The sequence below is a fragment of the Ischnura elegans genome, chromosome 7, assembly GCF_921293095.1.
Source record: "Ischnura elegans chromosome 7, ioIscEleg1.1, whole genome shotgun sequence".
NCBI classification, from domain to species: domain Eukaryota; kingdom Metazoa; phylum Arthropoda; class Insecta; order Odonata; family Coenagrionidae; genus Ischnura; species Ischnura elegans.
Genome location: NC_060252.1, coordinates 6,179,470 through 6,196,965, shown reverse-complemented (window position 1 = coordinate 6,196,965; position 17,496 = coordinate 6,179,470). Strand labels below are relative to the sequence as shown.

General features: G+C 36.5%; 1 protein-coding gene across 3 annotated transcripts; it reads right to left on the bottom strand.

The window, feature by feature from the left end:
* Positions 1–819: 819 nt before the first annotated feature.
* Positions 820–16,181, bottom strand: LOC124162085 (protein king tubby 1). 3 transcript variants are annotated; one of them, XM_046538458.1, is made up of 10 exons: positions 15,782–16,181; positions 15,557–15,704; positions 15,142–15,237; positions 14,970–15,065; positions 13,584–13,765; positions 11,581–11,769; positions 10,198–10,425; positions 9,328–9,445; positions 7,941–8,093; positions 820–4,209 (listed from the first exon to the last, which is right to left on the bottom strand). In XM_046538458.1, exons 1-10 carry the CDS (start codon positions 15,821–15,823, stop codon positions 4,076–4,078), a joined length of 1,386 nt encoding a protein of 461 aa, XP_046394414.1. In that variant the 5' UTR covers positions 15,824–16,181; the 3' UTR covers positions 820–4,075. The 3 variants fall into 3 exon arrangements, with proteins under 3 accessions (XP_046394414.1, XP_046394416.1, XP_046394415.1); XM_046538460.1 differs by lacking the exon at positions 7,941–8,093; XM_046538459.1 differs by lacking the exon at positions 14,970–15,065.
* Between the last annotated feature and the right edge of the window lie 1,315 nt (positions 16,182–17,496).

Below are 17,496 nucleotides of genomic sequence, written 5' to 3'. Positions count from 1 at the left end.
AATCGATAAGTACCAAAATCCCAATTTGAAAGCCCCCTTTCTAAGAATAATGTAAATGGGAATTCCCTAAAAAATAAAAAAATTATTGTTGCATGCATTAGGCAAGAGAGATTTAATTGATCTAATCACTTTTGAGACAACATTATGGGTTATAAAAAACTATTTTTGTTAATTTCTTTTTTTATTCTCTCATTTTAAATTTTTTCACAAGAACTTAGTGAAAATTATTTAATGCTTTTGAAAAATAGAAATGGAAATGAAACCCATATTTAATGATAGGAACCGAGAACTGGGAACGATACCATTTAACAAACAGGAGTCAGAACCAACGAATCAGTGGAATCGATCCATACTTTCAACAGTGTGTGCTCTTGCAAGGATGAACATTGAAAATTTATGAATTAAATAGATTATGCCATCATAAAGTAAAAAATGCAGTAACCAGCCCAAACGATAGTTCATTTCCTAGCGACATTCGGACTGGAGTGAGTGAGCATGGGGATGACAGTGCATGAGTGAAAGGGGTTCAAAGTCATCTGAAATGTTAGTGGGCAAACACCCTCTAAATTCAACCCCATAAACCCTTCTGAGCAAAATTTATCCTTGAACAAGGGCCATGTTTTGAGAGAAAATTCATTTGAGCATATGATCTGACTGGCTATCCTTTTCCATCAAGGGATATCCATTTCAAATTTAATTACGTTCACTTTCTGGCAATGAAAAAAATTCTCCACAAGAACTACAGTGCCTGCAATGAAAAGTTTAAAGAGGATGACAATTTAAATTTAGCATTAAAAAATAGAAAAAATGAACACTATGTTCGAAACATCACTTTTATTTCTTTTTAGTCAGTATAACAATCAATACACACTCTTGGAGCTGTTTTTATTTAACTCTAAGTCGTCCAGTTTGAGCCACTTGCAGGGATTCGATCAAGAAGAACCCACGTCAGCAGCAACACACAACAGCACACCCTGATTTGTACCCTAACATGCGGTGCACTTGGCCACACAAAGTAAAACGTGCAATTGATTTGACAGGCACAAAGTAACGCTAGTTCAGCAGACTGAATTACGGCATCACAGACGAAGGAAATTTTTCAAAAAGAAGGAAGAGACCGATCAAGTGATATTTTTTAACTAACAAGTCAATGTTAAGAAGGAAAAATCAATGCAGGAATGTATTTATTGACAGAATATCATGAACAGGACACCTTCCAATCCCGTGAAAGTCATTTTAGAGGGCTAAGCGAAAGAAATCATGGGCAGCAAACTCATTTCTTGATCGACAAGCAAAGCAGCGCAGAAAACCTTTTTTTTCACTTTTCTTAATGATAATGTTGTCCAGAGATATCAATAAGTTGTTCAATGCAACAGCTCTACCAGGAACATCCAAAAATTTAGCAATAAAAGTATGTACATAAATTTTCTTTTAGGGATGGTACTAAGGAAAAATTATCAATATGTATATTAAGCATGGGAAGCATAACTGCATCAGAGGGTGCATGTGAGATTAGTGTGCACTGCGAGGCATTCATTGAAAAAATAAGTGGACAACATAAATATTTAAACATCATTAAATTCAATTTGGTAATATAATCAGTGAGGCCACTTAAAAATATACCAATATCATACTCCTTGACTTCTCCTGACAATCCAGACTCGTTTGTATGCAGATTATAATTAATTTATGATCCCCCATTTGATGTAAAACAATCCACACCAAACCACTGATCAAAAATAAAGTAATTCATTATTTAATAATGAGGAGAACCTATTTCTGAAAATATAAATATACAAATACTGTCTCCTCTCATGTTATTCTAAAAAATCATAAAATATCTTCCGAATATTTAACTACATAAACATCATGCCTTATAACGTATGATTTTACACTTTCCCGATGAATAATCAAGGAATAACACCGTGATTGTGACGTTGCTATTTTTTTTATATTCTACAAACGTATGTAATGCCAACAATCTTTTTCACATAAAATATCTTAAAGTAGTCAAAACTTCGTGATGATTTTAAATAATTATCAATTGCAGTAACCTAAAAAAATTAATTTATAACAGCTATGGGAACCACCTGAATGAGTTGTTGTAATAGAAAGCTCAAAAATTGAAGGGAAATAAACACCTGAATTTTTTAGAGCAAATAGGTTTCTTTTTTTCCAGATCTTTTGATCTTTTTCTAGGGCAATTCAATTTCTTATGACATTTCCCGACTTTCAGTGTTTTCTAAAAGAGTGGCCAGCCTGATTTAAGGAAAAAGTAGCCTTAGGTTCCATCATTTTTGTCTTCACATGAAATTTCTTTAGTAGCCATTTTTTTAGGGGCTCTCTTTGGCATTTCATTTGCTCAATGAATGAACAATGGAAGAAGACATCCCGGGAAGAAATTTAACTAAATACGCAGTATTTGAAAAGAAGGCACCTATGGAATGACATCTACAGAACAAACCAGCTCAACTTTAATACAGGGTGAGAATCAGTTTGCTGTGTGTTATATGATAGATGGCACCCAGCGCATGTTAATTTAATGTACCAAGGTACACTAATTTCAACCTTACATTTTTGTCCATAAAGCAGCCTTTCCTCTTTAAATAATGAGTGAGAGAGAAAAAGCATAAAAAGTCAACTTGAAAGATTCCCAGAACTACTAAGCACAGAAATAATTTGATTTGAAATGCTGACTGAAAATAACAAACATATGAAGTTCAACCAAAAGTTTTGAATGGATTCCTTTTCGCTACACCCTCATGACTTGATGATTTTTAAAAGGCAATCCAACAGAGATAGTGACTACTAAGTGAAGGAGAAGAGTTTCTCTCGTAAAAAAAACTACCCTTGCCATACCATGAAATGATGAACAGGAAATTATGGAGACTTTCAAGATACTTCAGACTCAGGGTAACAATAAGAAAACACTCAAAGAGACACAAAAGAAATGACAATCAATTGAAAGAGACGCGTAGGAACGACCACTCATGTCTAAAATAAGTTAAAATCACGGCAGTTTCACAACACTTAAGTCTGCTAACATTTCAAACTGAAGGAGGCTAAATAGACCATAAGATACTTTGAGCAACAAAGAACCACTTATGTAAAACACTTTGAGAAATTCATCAAAAATATAAAGAACCCTCACAGGAGGCTAGGGAAGTATTTTACAAAAGAGAACTGTCTATTCTGCACACCCTCACACAAGTGTTAGACTGAACATGGCTACCACACAACTCCTTACGATGAACTTACTAAAATAAAGGATTTGCCTCAGGGATTTACACGTTTTAATGTAACACTTTCTATACATGCCTGTAGAGGGCTTAGAAAAGACTGTGCAATAAATTACAGTATACAAAATTTATCAAAGAAGATCTTCCATGCAAGAAAAGTGCAAAAATATAACTTAAATTTGAATACAGTTACAAAAGCATGCATTGAAATTTTTTTAAAAATATATAAAATTGATATACACCTGTAGGACTAGCTCCAATTTTAAAAATTAATTTGTAAAATTTGAACAAATATATTTATGTGCTATGCTTAATCTTGCAATAACACAACATACATTAAAATATTCACAATTAGCATCTGATTCATATTTTTCTCCTTGGCTCAAAAAAATCACCCTTATCGAGTGTGATATTGAAATAATGCAACAAAAATTAAATGTAATGTATTTTATCAGTCATAATGAGCTTAAAGCGTTTAACGAAGGATGGAAATTGAGGTAAACTGAACAATCACTGAGCCAGACTTTACAGTGACCACAGAGTTTGAAGTTCACATTTAAAAGTGAGACACCGACGAGTTTTACAGACCATTTCCAACCTCATGTGAATAACAATGCGCTAAGCACACTGCCAAATTAGTCAACATAACAGCACACACTCCATGAGATTCCAAACAGTCACATACTCTCTGGACCTCCTCAAAAAAGAGGACGCATTTAGCTTTTTCCTTGGTTAGTCCCACAAACATCGAACACCAACCAACAAACAGACTTGGTCACTGTCTCTACTTGGATGCACAAGAACGAACAGCACCTAACAACTTCCCTAACGTCCCCTCACTCGCAAGCAAGCTTACTGTCAAAGCTGCTAAGGGCAACAGCAAACGCCTGTAAGGCACACATGGGGTAGCGATAGTCCATTGTGAAAACATCCTCAGCCACTCTCCCAAACTGCATGACAATATACTCCTCTGAAAGCGGATGGATGGAGTTAATTGATTAAGAATTAGGAAGCACATACACGAATGTATTAAAGAGCATTCTCATTCCGAGCAAAAACCACACAGGTCACATTCCCACAATCAAGACTGAAAAATAAAGCATTAGGTGATGGTGATGGCTTAATTGATTGATTCGACCCTCGAGACCTCATTACACAATACATTGACACGCAAATTGATGTTTGAATGCATTGACCAAATTAAAGAGGTTACATTTCCCTTTCATGCATTCTCATGTGTTGGGTGGTTACATGGTAGATTTTTGCATTCATGGGTTAACACATAAACTCATACACACTAACACAAGTGTAACCAGGCCTTGACGTGATAAGTTGATTGGGATGAGAGAGGGAAGACCTCACTCCAGCCATATGCATGAGAATTTTCAGACATTCAGGGAATGGCAGTCAGTTCCTTTCAAGGGGCCACCCAGAACATTGAAAATTGTTGCACTGGGATGACTCAATGATTCATTCAACCACCATCCGACTCTTCAATCAGTAGACAAGAGCTCTACCCTCAAGGGCAAACACCTAACTACTGATTGCCACTTTTATTTGCCAGCATTCCCCAACTTGGAGGAGAAACTGGCAACATACTTGATCACCCATTTGGTGAGACAAATTCAATGATTTTTCAGAAAAAAATTCTTCCTTGCAGGATAAATAAAAATATGTATACGTACATAAGAGACCAAGAGTATGAGTAGGCCTGTAACTCATTCATACTTCTCATGAAGTACAGTTTACAAAAAAAAAACAAGCAAATGAGTTCAAGCAGTGATTGCATGGACAAAATGAGGGCACAAACATTTAAGGCTGCATTACGCCACTCAAGTTTGCTTTTTTTGCAGTACACATCACAATCCTTCAGACAACATCAAGGATTATTTAATCACAACAATAGTAATAGCCCAAGAGGAACCAAACGTTGAGCAATGAAAGTTCATTCCGCGCAGCAGTTAACACAAAGATGGATTACACTAGTTAATCTAATTGCAGCGGAAATCTAAAAACAAAAAAAATGAATGCCCTCACTGCAAATAGATGAATGCAGTTGTATTACCCTCGCAAAAAACAGGCAAAACTAAGCATACAATGTTATATTACAAATCATACATGCATTTCAAATCCACAAATGAAAAATTTTGTAATGGCATTGACAAAATATGTCATAGTATTCAAAAAAATACTCCATCATCAGAATCACAGAAAAACATCAGAATATAAAAAAATCATGCATAGCATAAACATTAGGCTGAAATGCAATTTATTTATCATGGAAAAATATGTTATACCATAGGAAGTATGAATAAATATTGACAATATTACCAATTATTTTTACTAACACATTTAAGCTCAATATTTTAAAGAAATACAATGTACATTATAGACAGAGATCCATGAAAGTGGTTCCATATTTAAATAAAATACACTTTTAAACATAGATTCCAGTGTTAGTGAAACTCTAAGCAACATTTACCATCTCAAAATTTAGCACATTTCAAAGGTTACTTGTGGAAAAATAGAGCAAAATATTAAGTCACATATTTCATATTAATTCAAATATTTATCATTTCATACATATTTCACGGACCTCAATGCCTATAAACCAAGGCCAATCATACACATGTAGATTTCATGCATTGCCAACCCCAAGGTATTCATGCTCAACATTTATACTACTCAACTGAGAAGAATACTCCCTCTTCAAGTGCGTAACTCCCATGATGCAATCAACACATACACATAAGAAATAGAATCCCAGCACCCAATGCTAAATATACATGCATTCAGATTTAAAACGTGCCACAGGAAATCAAAATGATGATACTAAAGAAGAAAAAATCAAGAAAAACGCACACCTGTAAACAGTCATCAAAGGTAAAGAAATCTCACTCATATTGAGCTGAAAACAGCGATTGTCTCTCCTCACAACTCATGGCGACACGAACAGACCATGAGATTCTAAGTCCACATATGAAGAGATTCAAAGCCCGGCAAAACATGATTTTGTTGAGACAGTGCTGATGTGTCTCATTTACATTGATTTCACAGGTGACGAACACTTTGTTTGCAGCTGACATAAACTTTTCTCGAAGCCTCTCCCAAAGGAGCTTTCCCAGCCAATCCAAGTGAGGATAACTCCCCCTCTGCTCTCTCGACCCCTTTCTCACTTTTCACTCTCTCTCTCTCTCTCTTCCCTGGCAGCCAGGACGCCACAAGCAACGAGGAGCAAGTTCTGCCCAGAAGACTACGTGATTCGCCCAATATTGTATCACTAATTTCTGGGCAATACTAAATTTGCTACGTTTTGGAAATCAATCCCAATTGGATGTTGGTTATTTTCATTCCTAGCCACCATCGTCAATTGCATTCTCGTAATGGTGCGTGCCGCAATGTGCATAAATTACTGTCCAAGTATGGAAGTTTAGGGACTCGAAATGGCGTGACACTAGTTCAAGCATTCCGATGAAATTATCTGCTTCAAAACTCACTCAATCCAAACAGTCAGCAAAATACAGCTGAAGTGCAGAAAAATTAACCCCAGAGGAATACTAAAAATTTCCAGTAAACAATAAACTCACAACGACCTGAAAGAGGTAGTTATGTACCCTTCAGCACCGGAACAAACGCTCACGTGCACAAGGTTAACTGTAGGAAAAGCATAACGGTACATATGCACAACCCTGTCTTCCCTCCTGCTCAACCGTCCCCATACATTCTTGACTTCCCAAAAACTTTCTCTCTTTCTTCAGAGATGTGTGTACATTCCTCCCTTCCTTCCTCCATCTCCTTTCTCCCTCCCTCACTCTCCGAAAGCCACAAATACAAGAGCCAAGAGCTATGAACCTTTTTTCCATCTGTCTTCCGTGCACTCAGTTAGTGTACCTTGAAGCAAGTATTAACGGATTTCCTGGCCATTTGGTATCAAATGAAATTGCCAAGAAAAATAAAATGCTGAATGTATAGCTCTAATCTCACTAAAAAAAATTAATCTGTGTTCATAAGTTTCCCTAATTCATCACCCTTCAACTCCCTTTGGAGCATCAAATAAAAAGGATTGGGATGCGATAGCAAAGGGTATCATCAAAGGATCAGTCAAGCTGACCAAAGAGTATTTTCTGCGCATTCTGGGTGCATTCAGGGGGAGTGAAACTCAACAGCACTACCACTACAGCTGTGAAACTCTCCCCTGAATGCGACCACTACATGGCAGTTCAGAATCAGTGCTCGGTCATTTCTTCTTGGAGGGGTCTTTTCAGCCACTCTCTGCCTGAGCACTCGTCTCCCATTAGCTAGGATTCAAATATAGGTTCTAGGCAGCCAATAGGGTGTTCCAAATTGTTTCCAAAGCCACTCAATCACCTTATTTCAATCAGGAAGTCTGCTACCAAGACAAACACTCCGATGCAGAGCCATACCTCTGACTGCCCACTCCCCCGGAATTGTAAGACTAAGCAAAATACGTACCTAGCACAGCTGAATGCTTAATTTCAGGACCGGAAGAACTACTCTCAATGAGCATGACAGAGAAACTACGTCTTGATGTCAATGACAGACAATGAACAATATGACGGACAACTTACACTAATATTTTCTACTTCATGCCGCTGCAATTCAACTATTTGGTCAGCATCTAAAAAAAATTCTAAATACATGCACTTGACAGATCTATGACAGGGAAATGATGGTACCAACCGTCACTCTCATGAACGATTTGAAAATTCTTCACAGATGCTTGTGTGACTCTCCCGTGGAAGTTGAGAACGTAAGATTGGCTTTCATCATTCCACACTGGAGTTTTGTTGTGCAGCTCGATAAGCTTATCCATATTCTTGTTTTTCCAGCACTCTAAGAGTAACACATTAAAGAGAGTATCTCAAATTTAATAATGCAAGAAACATTAAACAATATACCACATGGAAAAGTGAGCTTATTCACAATAAATAATCACATGATAAAATGTATGACATAATGTACAAAAAAAAAAAAAAAGAACCTAAGAATGTTTGAAAAACATAGTAGCCACTGGATGCCTTAGATGCCCATTCTGCAACCCTCATAGTATCCATGGGAAAGCCAGGGTTTCTCATGAATAACGTTTAAATTATTGAAAACATTTTATACCCAAAATACTAATGAAATGCATCGTCAATTACGTTGCTGAGGTTCTCATTAATTACGCAACCAAGGTTGTATACAAAATGAGAATAGTTTTAGAGGTTAAAGAGACTTCTATTTTAATGTTATTGACTAGTGTAATTTGCATTTTATTTACAATGCAAGTTTGTAGTGTTTTTACATTATATGTGCAATGTAATCGGTTAAATCACTTTAACAATGACCACTTACGTATTAACACATTAAAACCGTCACCATGCAAGATATATTTCATTCAAACACTGTACACTTCCCAAATAAATACACTCAGATCATCATTGGAGAGTATAACTAAAATACCAACCAGAAAAAGCAACCAAATCACAGGCAATGCCACCAATAAGCATTACCATTTGATTATTTACATGTTAGTTGGCCTGTACTACAATTCCCAAATGTATTACACAAAATAATAATAAGTCAGGTCTCAATTTTGTGCTCTAAAGGTTGGATAAATTATTAGGCTTATGACTTCATAGACCTATTAAATATTGGGGGACCAGTTGACCCAACCCTTCCGATTCTCTAATTATCACACTAAGGACACTAGCCTTTACTTAACAATTTCTAGAGGAAATAACATAAACTAGAGATTACTCTTTATTATTATTATGGCAAATCATGGGTATATTTTTTTAGATTAGGTCCCTCTAGGCATAAAATATTGTCTTACTGACTAACAAGATAATGACAATAAAAGTTTCCCATTGAAATATTTTAAAATAAAAGTAAATATGGAATAAAAAATTAATGTGCCTCGCATCAGACAGCTGCTTTGCTCAAAATATTGCCTCAATTCACAGGTGATGCAAAGCCACTGGCTTCTCCCCTAATCTAAGCCCCCTACAACTAAAAAATATCGATACTTAAACACTACAATATGGGTAAGTGCTCTTCAGAAGGCTCAGCACTGAATCATACTTACCTAAAAGACTTTCATTTTCTGAGAAAGGGGAAATAGTCAACCGCTTTTGGTCATGGGTCATGCCTGGTAAAATCACAGTCATTTTGCGTGGGCCTTTGAATCCCAATACATTTGTTTCCTGAAAATAAAAATGAAACAGAGGTTGACAGGGAAGGTGAATACTACACCTCTCCAAACATGGAGTCTAACAGCTGTAACATTTAAGACAGCTCATCAATGGTACCAATTAGTTTTCGGTGGACATTTTTAAAAGTCCCAACAATCAAGTAAGCTTCTTTTCGTGTTCACTTGATGATGCATGACAATCATCCCACAACTACCTCTAAGGATACATCTACTGGTCTTTGCCAGGGAAACAATGAGCATCGAATTTCCAATGGAACAGAAAAGACATTGATGGTCACAATATGTCTCCTCAGTTGGAGAAAGTTCATAAAATGTGACATGAGATAGTTGTCCTACATCATGGTTAACCAGATCTTTGACCTGAAGACCCCAGGAAGATCACAGGCCAAACTGTTGTCAATGGCACTATTGGATACAGCGTACCAAGTAAAAACGGTAATTCACAATTCAGGGTTACATCTCCACGGCAATAAAATGCTGAAGTGATCACCCTCGGAATCGTAAAGAATTGGCACCATGAAATTCAGGCCGCTCTCAGATGAGATGGCTCTTACCAGAGATGATAATTATATTATTGACCCAATGATGCCTCATTCTTCACCAGATGATGTGCCAAATGTTTCAAAATCTTGGTAAGAGTACATCTAATCTTCAACTGCCAATTAAGACTTGCCCAAATGGTTTTACATAAAACTAATAAAACATAGAAATACATAATAGAAAATGCACATCTATGAAACTTACATATACTACAGCGGCTAATTCTTGTCGCGTGTGATTCCTCTCGGAGGGGAGGACAGTTTGACGAGGTGAGTGCCCATTGTCATAGACGGTGAAGTGAGTGCCGAGTAAGTTTGACCTCAGCTTCCCCACAAATGATTCCCCGCAGCGAGATAAGTCGGTGGGGTCGGTCGAGATGAGGTAATTGCTCGTTGTGCTCTTTTTCCTTTTCCTTCCGGCGAGGAGAAATACCTGTGGATGAAATCGATACATGAATTATCAATTATAAACATTTGTAGGGTTATTTTTGTAACTGATACCCACAAGATTTGAATTTGAACTGAACAGCCACATTCTTTCACAGGCAAGCATGTGGAAGAACAAATCAATGTGAATCGGAAGAAGTTAAGAGAAAATCTTCGTTTTGATGCACAAACCCTGTGTCTGATGTTTCAGTCACGGAGATAGTTGGCTGAGATAGCAGGAGCAACTATGACACAGGATAAGCGCATATATGTAAATGAAAATGTTCTCTTAACTTCTTTAAATTCATTTAGTTGGTACTGCAGAATGCTTGCCTGTGAAAGAATAATACCGAGGTTGTATCTTCTTTTTCTATTTTTTGACCCCCATGCCAGGTGTTTTCAGACCACAATTTCAAATCCACAGCACTTCAGAACATATTAAATCCATAAACATATTAATATATACGTATACGGTAAGTAGTGCAATTCCTATATGCTGCTTTGAGCATTACACAACTTATAACCAGATAATGTTAGTATCTGCTAGCGATTCTGAGGCTATGTGCAATAATTAGATTTTTTGGGCAATAAAGATCAGAATTCCTAGCAAATGATACATTGAACTTACAACAACACTATACATATTTTCAGGTCTAGCAGCAAAAATAGAATAAAAGAGATACTTTGACAAAAAGAGAAGTTTAGGAATTTGTTTTTTCTTGAACATAGAAGGCCATAAATACATGCCAGGTCAAAGTTAGGCCATTAAATTTTGCAACGAGCTCCTTCATTTTTTAATATTCTCTCACAATTTAAATTTTGGTGTCCAAACACTACCAGAATCATGCCTATTAAGACAGGGTTTGCAAGGTTGAGAGAAAATTATATCAATGAGAGAGTTGCATCAACTAGAGTCCTCAACGTGGTTTCGGAGTCAGCTAAGAAAGCGTGACACACGATGATCCATGGCACAAAATTCAAAGCATTCAAGGCATTTGAGATCGCACCTTTAGCATAATTATTCGAGATGTCAAATATTGAATACATTCTAGTATTTGAAGTATTCGAGTATTTGCAAATACTATTTGCACATCTTTAGTTAGGATAGATATTAAATTTCAATAGTGGTCACCGACATTTGCTTATGAGAGAGTCAGCTTACTTTTTTCCCATCATCTCGCTCTTGATGAAGAAAGTACGTTGGGAAGAGTCCTCGGTCCATTCCTTTCTTATCTCGTGTGATTCTGCACTTCACCAACACTCCCTGAGGAGCTGGTTCCACAGCAAACAGCTCTAAATTGTTAAGCAAATCAGCAACAAGGAGGTTGTTCGTTTTCGCATCACCACCTTCCTGTTGGCAGTGGAAATACAACATATTAAAACCCATCGCATGAAATAAAATCCGGATTAGGTATTGAATTGGGAGAATGATTAATGCTGGGATTGCTCATGATAACAGTAGAACCTCTCCAGCTAAACAACGGAGGTTGAATTATGTTGATGTTCACATTAGAAACTTAACAAAAATTAAATTTACCCATACATATAAGGAAGATTTCCCTTGAACACCATAGGAGTGCCACAATGACAAATATGGATACCAGGAGCAAGTGTACACATCGTGGTGCCCTCACACAAAAGTAAAAGATTCAAATGTACGATTTACGCCCATCCTGGAGAATGCATAACCTCGAGTAATTGAAAATGGTGACTTACATACTGATGAAGAACTAAGACCATTCAACCACATGCAAATATTTGCTAGCACACACATACTCTATATAAGCCAATTTGTTGGCCTTGGTGGCAATGGGATAAAGACCTCACACCTCCCAAACCTGAAGGTCGTGGGTTTTTAGTCCCACCAGGGTAGGTTGCCCCTATTTCGGATACGGATGTTTGTTCATATTTAATTGTTAAGGTGTAATGAATGCCAATGTAAAGGCTAATAACAGCGCTATTTTTGGTGGTATGGTAATAAAAATAAAAGCACCCGAATTTATGAAATCCTAATGTCAATTACAGTTAGTAGCGCAATTTGATCAAAACAAAAGATCACTCTAAGCCTGGTGTTCAGTGGATAAACATCTATTTTCCCACTCATTGACGATGGCCAAAGACAATAAAAAAATCTGCCTCAGAGATATTCTCCCACAAACTTTAATTTGAATTTTCATTTCTGCTCTTCTGTCTTCTCAACTTTCACCAATTAGTACCTTAACATAATTATTCTAACAGTGGTATACCCAGGAATTTTGTCTTGGGGGAGGTCCAAAACCAGGGGGGAAAATTTTTGAAAAACAAGAGGATTAATTAGAGGGTTTTAAACTAATCTTAACATTTTTCAAAATCGAAAAAACTTCATTTTTCAAAATCTTTTGTAGATTCATGATTTTTCAATATTTGGTTTTCCTTAGTAATGCAAAGTAAGTGTGCTTTTATATTTCGGGAGGGGTGGGTCCTGACCTCCCACCTTGCTGCACCACTATATTCTAACCATAAGCAAGGCCAACAAAATGAAGAGGTTGGTCACCTACTTGGCTAATCAAGGCATGATGAGACTACAAAAGTTGGAGATTCAAACAATGAAACCAGCAGTTTTCTTTTCTCAGCAATATTTTTTCACTGCCTAATACAAATTCTGAAATTTAAATCAAACATGAGAAAAAGTTATCGCGTTCATGCTTAAAGTTGGATCTACAAGGCCCAAACCAATTTACCCTGCACTCTCGCATTAACCAAAAGATCTAGTAATTCAGTTCCATATGTGAAATACATATCTGTGATATAAGAACTAGTGTCAAAACTACCAAAGTTGAATCTACAACCGTAAAATAAATTATAATAATTATTAGGTTGACAAGTGGGCAAATGGGCCACTGGTAACAGAAAAAATGTTATCAAAATAATAAAGTGGACAAGAAAAACCTCTCCACTTTCTTAAAAATGATTAAATTTCATAGGTAAGTCTAGAAAGGTTTTGCTGGTAAATCGTTGGTGAGAATGACCCCATTATAAACAAAAACTTTCTAAAATTGGTCCTCAGTGACCATTTCTCTACCCTGAACTGGTGAAATAACCGCACTGTATCCAAAGTTAAAAGCTATAATAACTCCACTGATTCCAAGACTTGTAAAAGGTAAAATGAAGACATTGGAATCTCACTGGTTTGGGGCAGCTGGGTACTCTGGATTCCTTGAGGGGGCCGACAGGAGAGCAAAAGGCATTGTTCGACGATGATGACGGCATTGGCAAGGACGAGGGAGCTGCTTCGATGGGGGATGACTCCTGGTCTTCCTGCTCTGTGCTGCTTGGCAAACTCAATTCCTCCAACTGCCTCTCTATCTCTGAGTGGTGACATGAAATCCAACACATTTGAATCAGAAAAATTTGTACACCACCTACATCAACAAACAATAGATACTGCAACAACCATCTAAGCAGAAAATATTTCAGAGAATGCATGTTATTTAGGAGTGAAACAATAAGGATTTTCTACAAAAAAGGGATCTTTATTAAACTGCAAGAGGCCTTGTTAAAATGAGATGAAGTGTCGCATAAATAGGGAACTCCATCCGTGTCAAAAGAGCTAAATAATACACCACAGAATAGGTGGAGAAAGCTCTTCAATTAATCAAAATGTAGACACGTTTAGACCATTATTATTTTAATCTTTAAAATATTACTATTATATCTATTACAAAATACACAGAGATAACACCATGTGGCACCAATACATCTTTAAAGAATTATTTCCAGAAGAAATCCATTAGCATATCGTAAAATGTTCTACCAAAAACTTAAGCTTCAGCAGATCATTGTAATTAGCCTTATGCAACTAATACAAGCTACAAAATCAATGGTATGCCATTATATCATCTAACAGCTAATAATATTTGCACTAGATACTACCATTGAAATAATCATATGCAAAACAGACAACCAAATTAGATCCATGCATTCACTTAATTTCCTTCACAAAGCATGATAAATTTACAAAGCAAATGGGATGATTCATTCGAACAGAAACAATTACTATTAAATGGTAAGCAAAGGAAAATTTTATATTTGGACAAAAAATAATACCAAAATTTTTAACGGCCAAATGATCTAATTCATTGGTTTAACTAGAAACAAGGGTTTGAATGGCATTAATCAAATATCAATCCTGAAATTATCAGTATCCAATGGCTATGAAAGTAAAACATCAAATAATAACCAATTCCATCACATGCTTGTTACAATTTTTTTTAATTTACCACAACAGTGAAATAAACTCCATGCATTGAGACCCACTCATTCAGATCAATTTAATTCTAAGGAAACCCATAGAGATATGAGTGAAGGTGTTTCTGTAAAAAATACAATGGTTGATTATTCAAAAATCAACTGCTACGGAGCTGCAGGGTTAAAATGAATCAAAAATTGGGAATAAGCCTTCCAAATGATATGGAGGTGATGGTGCTTCAACTGCATGATGATATGCTCAGCCACAAGGGTGATCCCTACCATCTTGGACATGCATTAAATCTGCCCCCAATCTCTATTTACCTTCGATGTCAGAATGGTTAGTCTTGTTAGAATTGGAAACCACCACATCATCAGGATTACCATGTACCATGCTGTATTGTAACGGGCCATCATAACCTGAAATTGAGTAACTTAACTTCGCATCATACATTTAAAACATCGAAAAGAAGTGATAACCGTAGGTGACCAATACCATCAATTTCTGCTTTCACACTTCCGTTTCTAGGACCACCACCAACAGAATCAGGATTCCCCGGGCTCATAGTGTACTGCAATGGGCCATCATAACCTGGGAATTCCAAATGCAGAAAAATTCAACGGTTGATGATCGGAGCTTACTTTTAATTGCATTTAAATAGCACAGACATGAATGACAATTTGATAGGTACAATTCGGAAAGTAAATACGGTTTCACACACATTAAACTTAATAATGTAAAAGAGCAATCTAACTTCTTCTGAGTAAATAGATGAAAACAGTCTCTGGCATGAGGATAATTCACAAGAAGATAATTCTTAAAACACATATTACTATATCCTCAGGCAGTAATTTCACTTAAAGCATGCAGTTAAACGAACAAAATGAGAATTTCTTCAAGAAATACTTACAGTGAAGTTCCCTAGCTCTTCCAGAGGACGTCTGAGGCCTGGACTGCAGTGAATTTTTACTAATAGATACCGATGTATTAATATCGGATGCTTGTAAGGCCCCTGACATTTGTCTCTTGTTCCTCAACTTCTGTTCCATTAGCTGCCGCTACGAAAATATAGACATTATTTGAGTGAAAACATGACCGAGTGAAACGTTCACAGCAAATATCTAAGTGAACTTACCTGCTGCTCAAGTTTGTACTGTCGAAGGTTAACCGAAGTCATTTTGAACGATGTTTCACAAATAAAAATAATTTTCACAACCACAAAAACACCCTGACGTAAGAGTCAAACGCTGATGCTCCGATGACATCTCATTTGTACATATTCAGATGCGAACGCGAGCATGTTCAAACTATGAACGACTGCCGGACGGTTACAGAATAAAATCAAGCCACTTTTTCCCTACATAACACAAAAATTAAAAGTGTAACACTGTTTCGAGCACTGAAATAGGCAAAAAAGACTTCAGATATGACAATTGGAACAAAAAAACCAAAATAATAACCTAAAACACTGAAAATCAATTATGCACCAGGATAGTTGTAAAATATTTGATTCTGGCATTTCCACAATACTCTCACAGTGCCGCCAACGTATGAAATTTAAACTTGATATCGAGTTCACTGGTGGCGCTACTGGTCACTTTACCACTGACGTTTCCGACGTTTCATACGATTCTCTAAATAATATACTCCTTTTTTACAAAAATACATACAAAGAAAGCAATCATACAAATCGTAAGCCTAAAATTTATGACCGCTTTCTCGACTATTAAGCAATGCAGGAAATTATAAACATATATACAGTTAAGAAATACTTCCAATTTAACTTTTATTTTACTGTATTATCAGCGTCATATTTATCCATAATAACGATCCAAGAAATTAAGTTTTTCAATCTAGCTGTTACAAAACCCAAATTGAAATATTTAATTATTTTCAGTTAGAATGCACAAAAAAATATTTCTGTCTAGTTAATAGAAGTGAATTAAAAATCCTATTTCACAAAACCTAGGCTCTTAAACTCGTACGAATGAAACTAAATTTCAAAAACCCTGAATCCTGCTTAAATAGTACTCCATTTTCGGCCGCTTTTCCGGTGATGCTGCAGTACGCAGATTGGCACGATAGACTTTGTGAAGGCGTTTAACGACCCACTCGGCACTTTTCACCAGCCCGCGGGGCGCGTGCGAGACTCAATAGGGAAATTGCATACTTTTTATAAACAGTATGCTGATATACTACAGTAAACACTTAGTACCGCAATATACTTTTTTCCGCTTAAAATTCAGTTTATACCCTAGAAAATGACTCCCAAAAGTCGCCCGAGTTTCGCGGGCTAAAAAATACCGCCCCCACTAATCTTTGGCTGTGACGTCATAGTTCAGTACGAGTCCAAGATCCAAGCCCAGTAACTGCAGGTTTGGAAGAGCCACGTTGCGTTTAAAGGAGAATATGGGTGAAATAAGGAAAAATTACAAGTGGTGCATTGTTCCTCTGTGCAATAACACCCCAGAAAAAATTTTCGTCTGCATTCCCACGGAGGAAATTAGAAGAAAAGCCTCGATGCATGCCGTCTGTCGGGATGATGGTTACGGAAAAATAAGAGTATAATAAACGGAATGATAAACCCGTGTGCTATGTGAGCGAAGATAACTTTAATACAAATAATATTTCCATACTTCATTGACTGAATAACTTGAAACTGAGATTTTTCGATAATTCGGCCGCCGTAGAATAAAAACTCAACTTCCGAACAAAAATCTAGATAGGTGTTTCTCGACGGCTACGATCGCTACGACCGTTACGATGGACTCAAATTATTAAGGCACTTGTTCAATTTCAGTTACGGAAGGACATAGAAAATTCCATGATGTTTAAAATCAAGGGAGGAAA

Coding starts and splice junctions, on each gene's coding strand:
- LOC124162085 (XM_046538458.1), bottom strand. CDS start 15,823: ATGACTTCGGTTAACCTTCGACAGTACAAACTTGAGCAGCAG. Junction 13,766..14,969: donor TAACCATTCTGACATCGAAG/GTAAATAGAGAT, acceptor GTCACCACTCAG/AGATAGAGAGGCAGTTGGAG. Junction 10,426..11,580: donor AGCGAGATGATGGGAAAAAA/GTAAGCTGACTC, acceptor TTTCATCCACAG/GTATTTCTCCTCGCCGGAAG.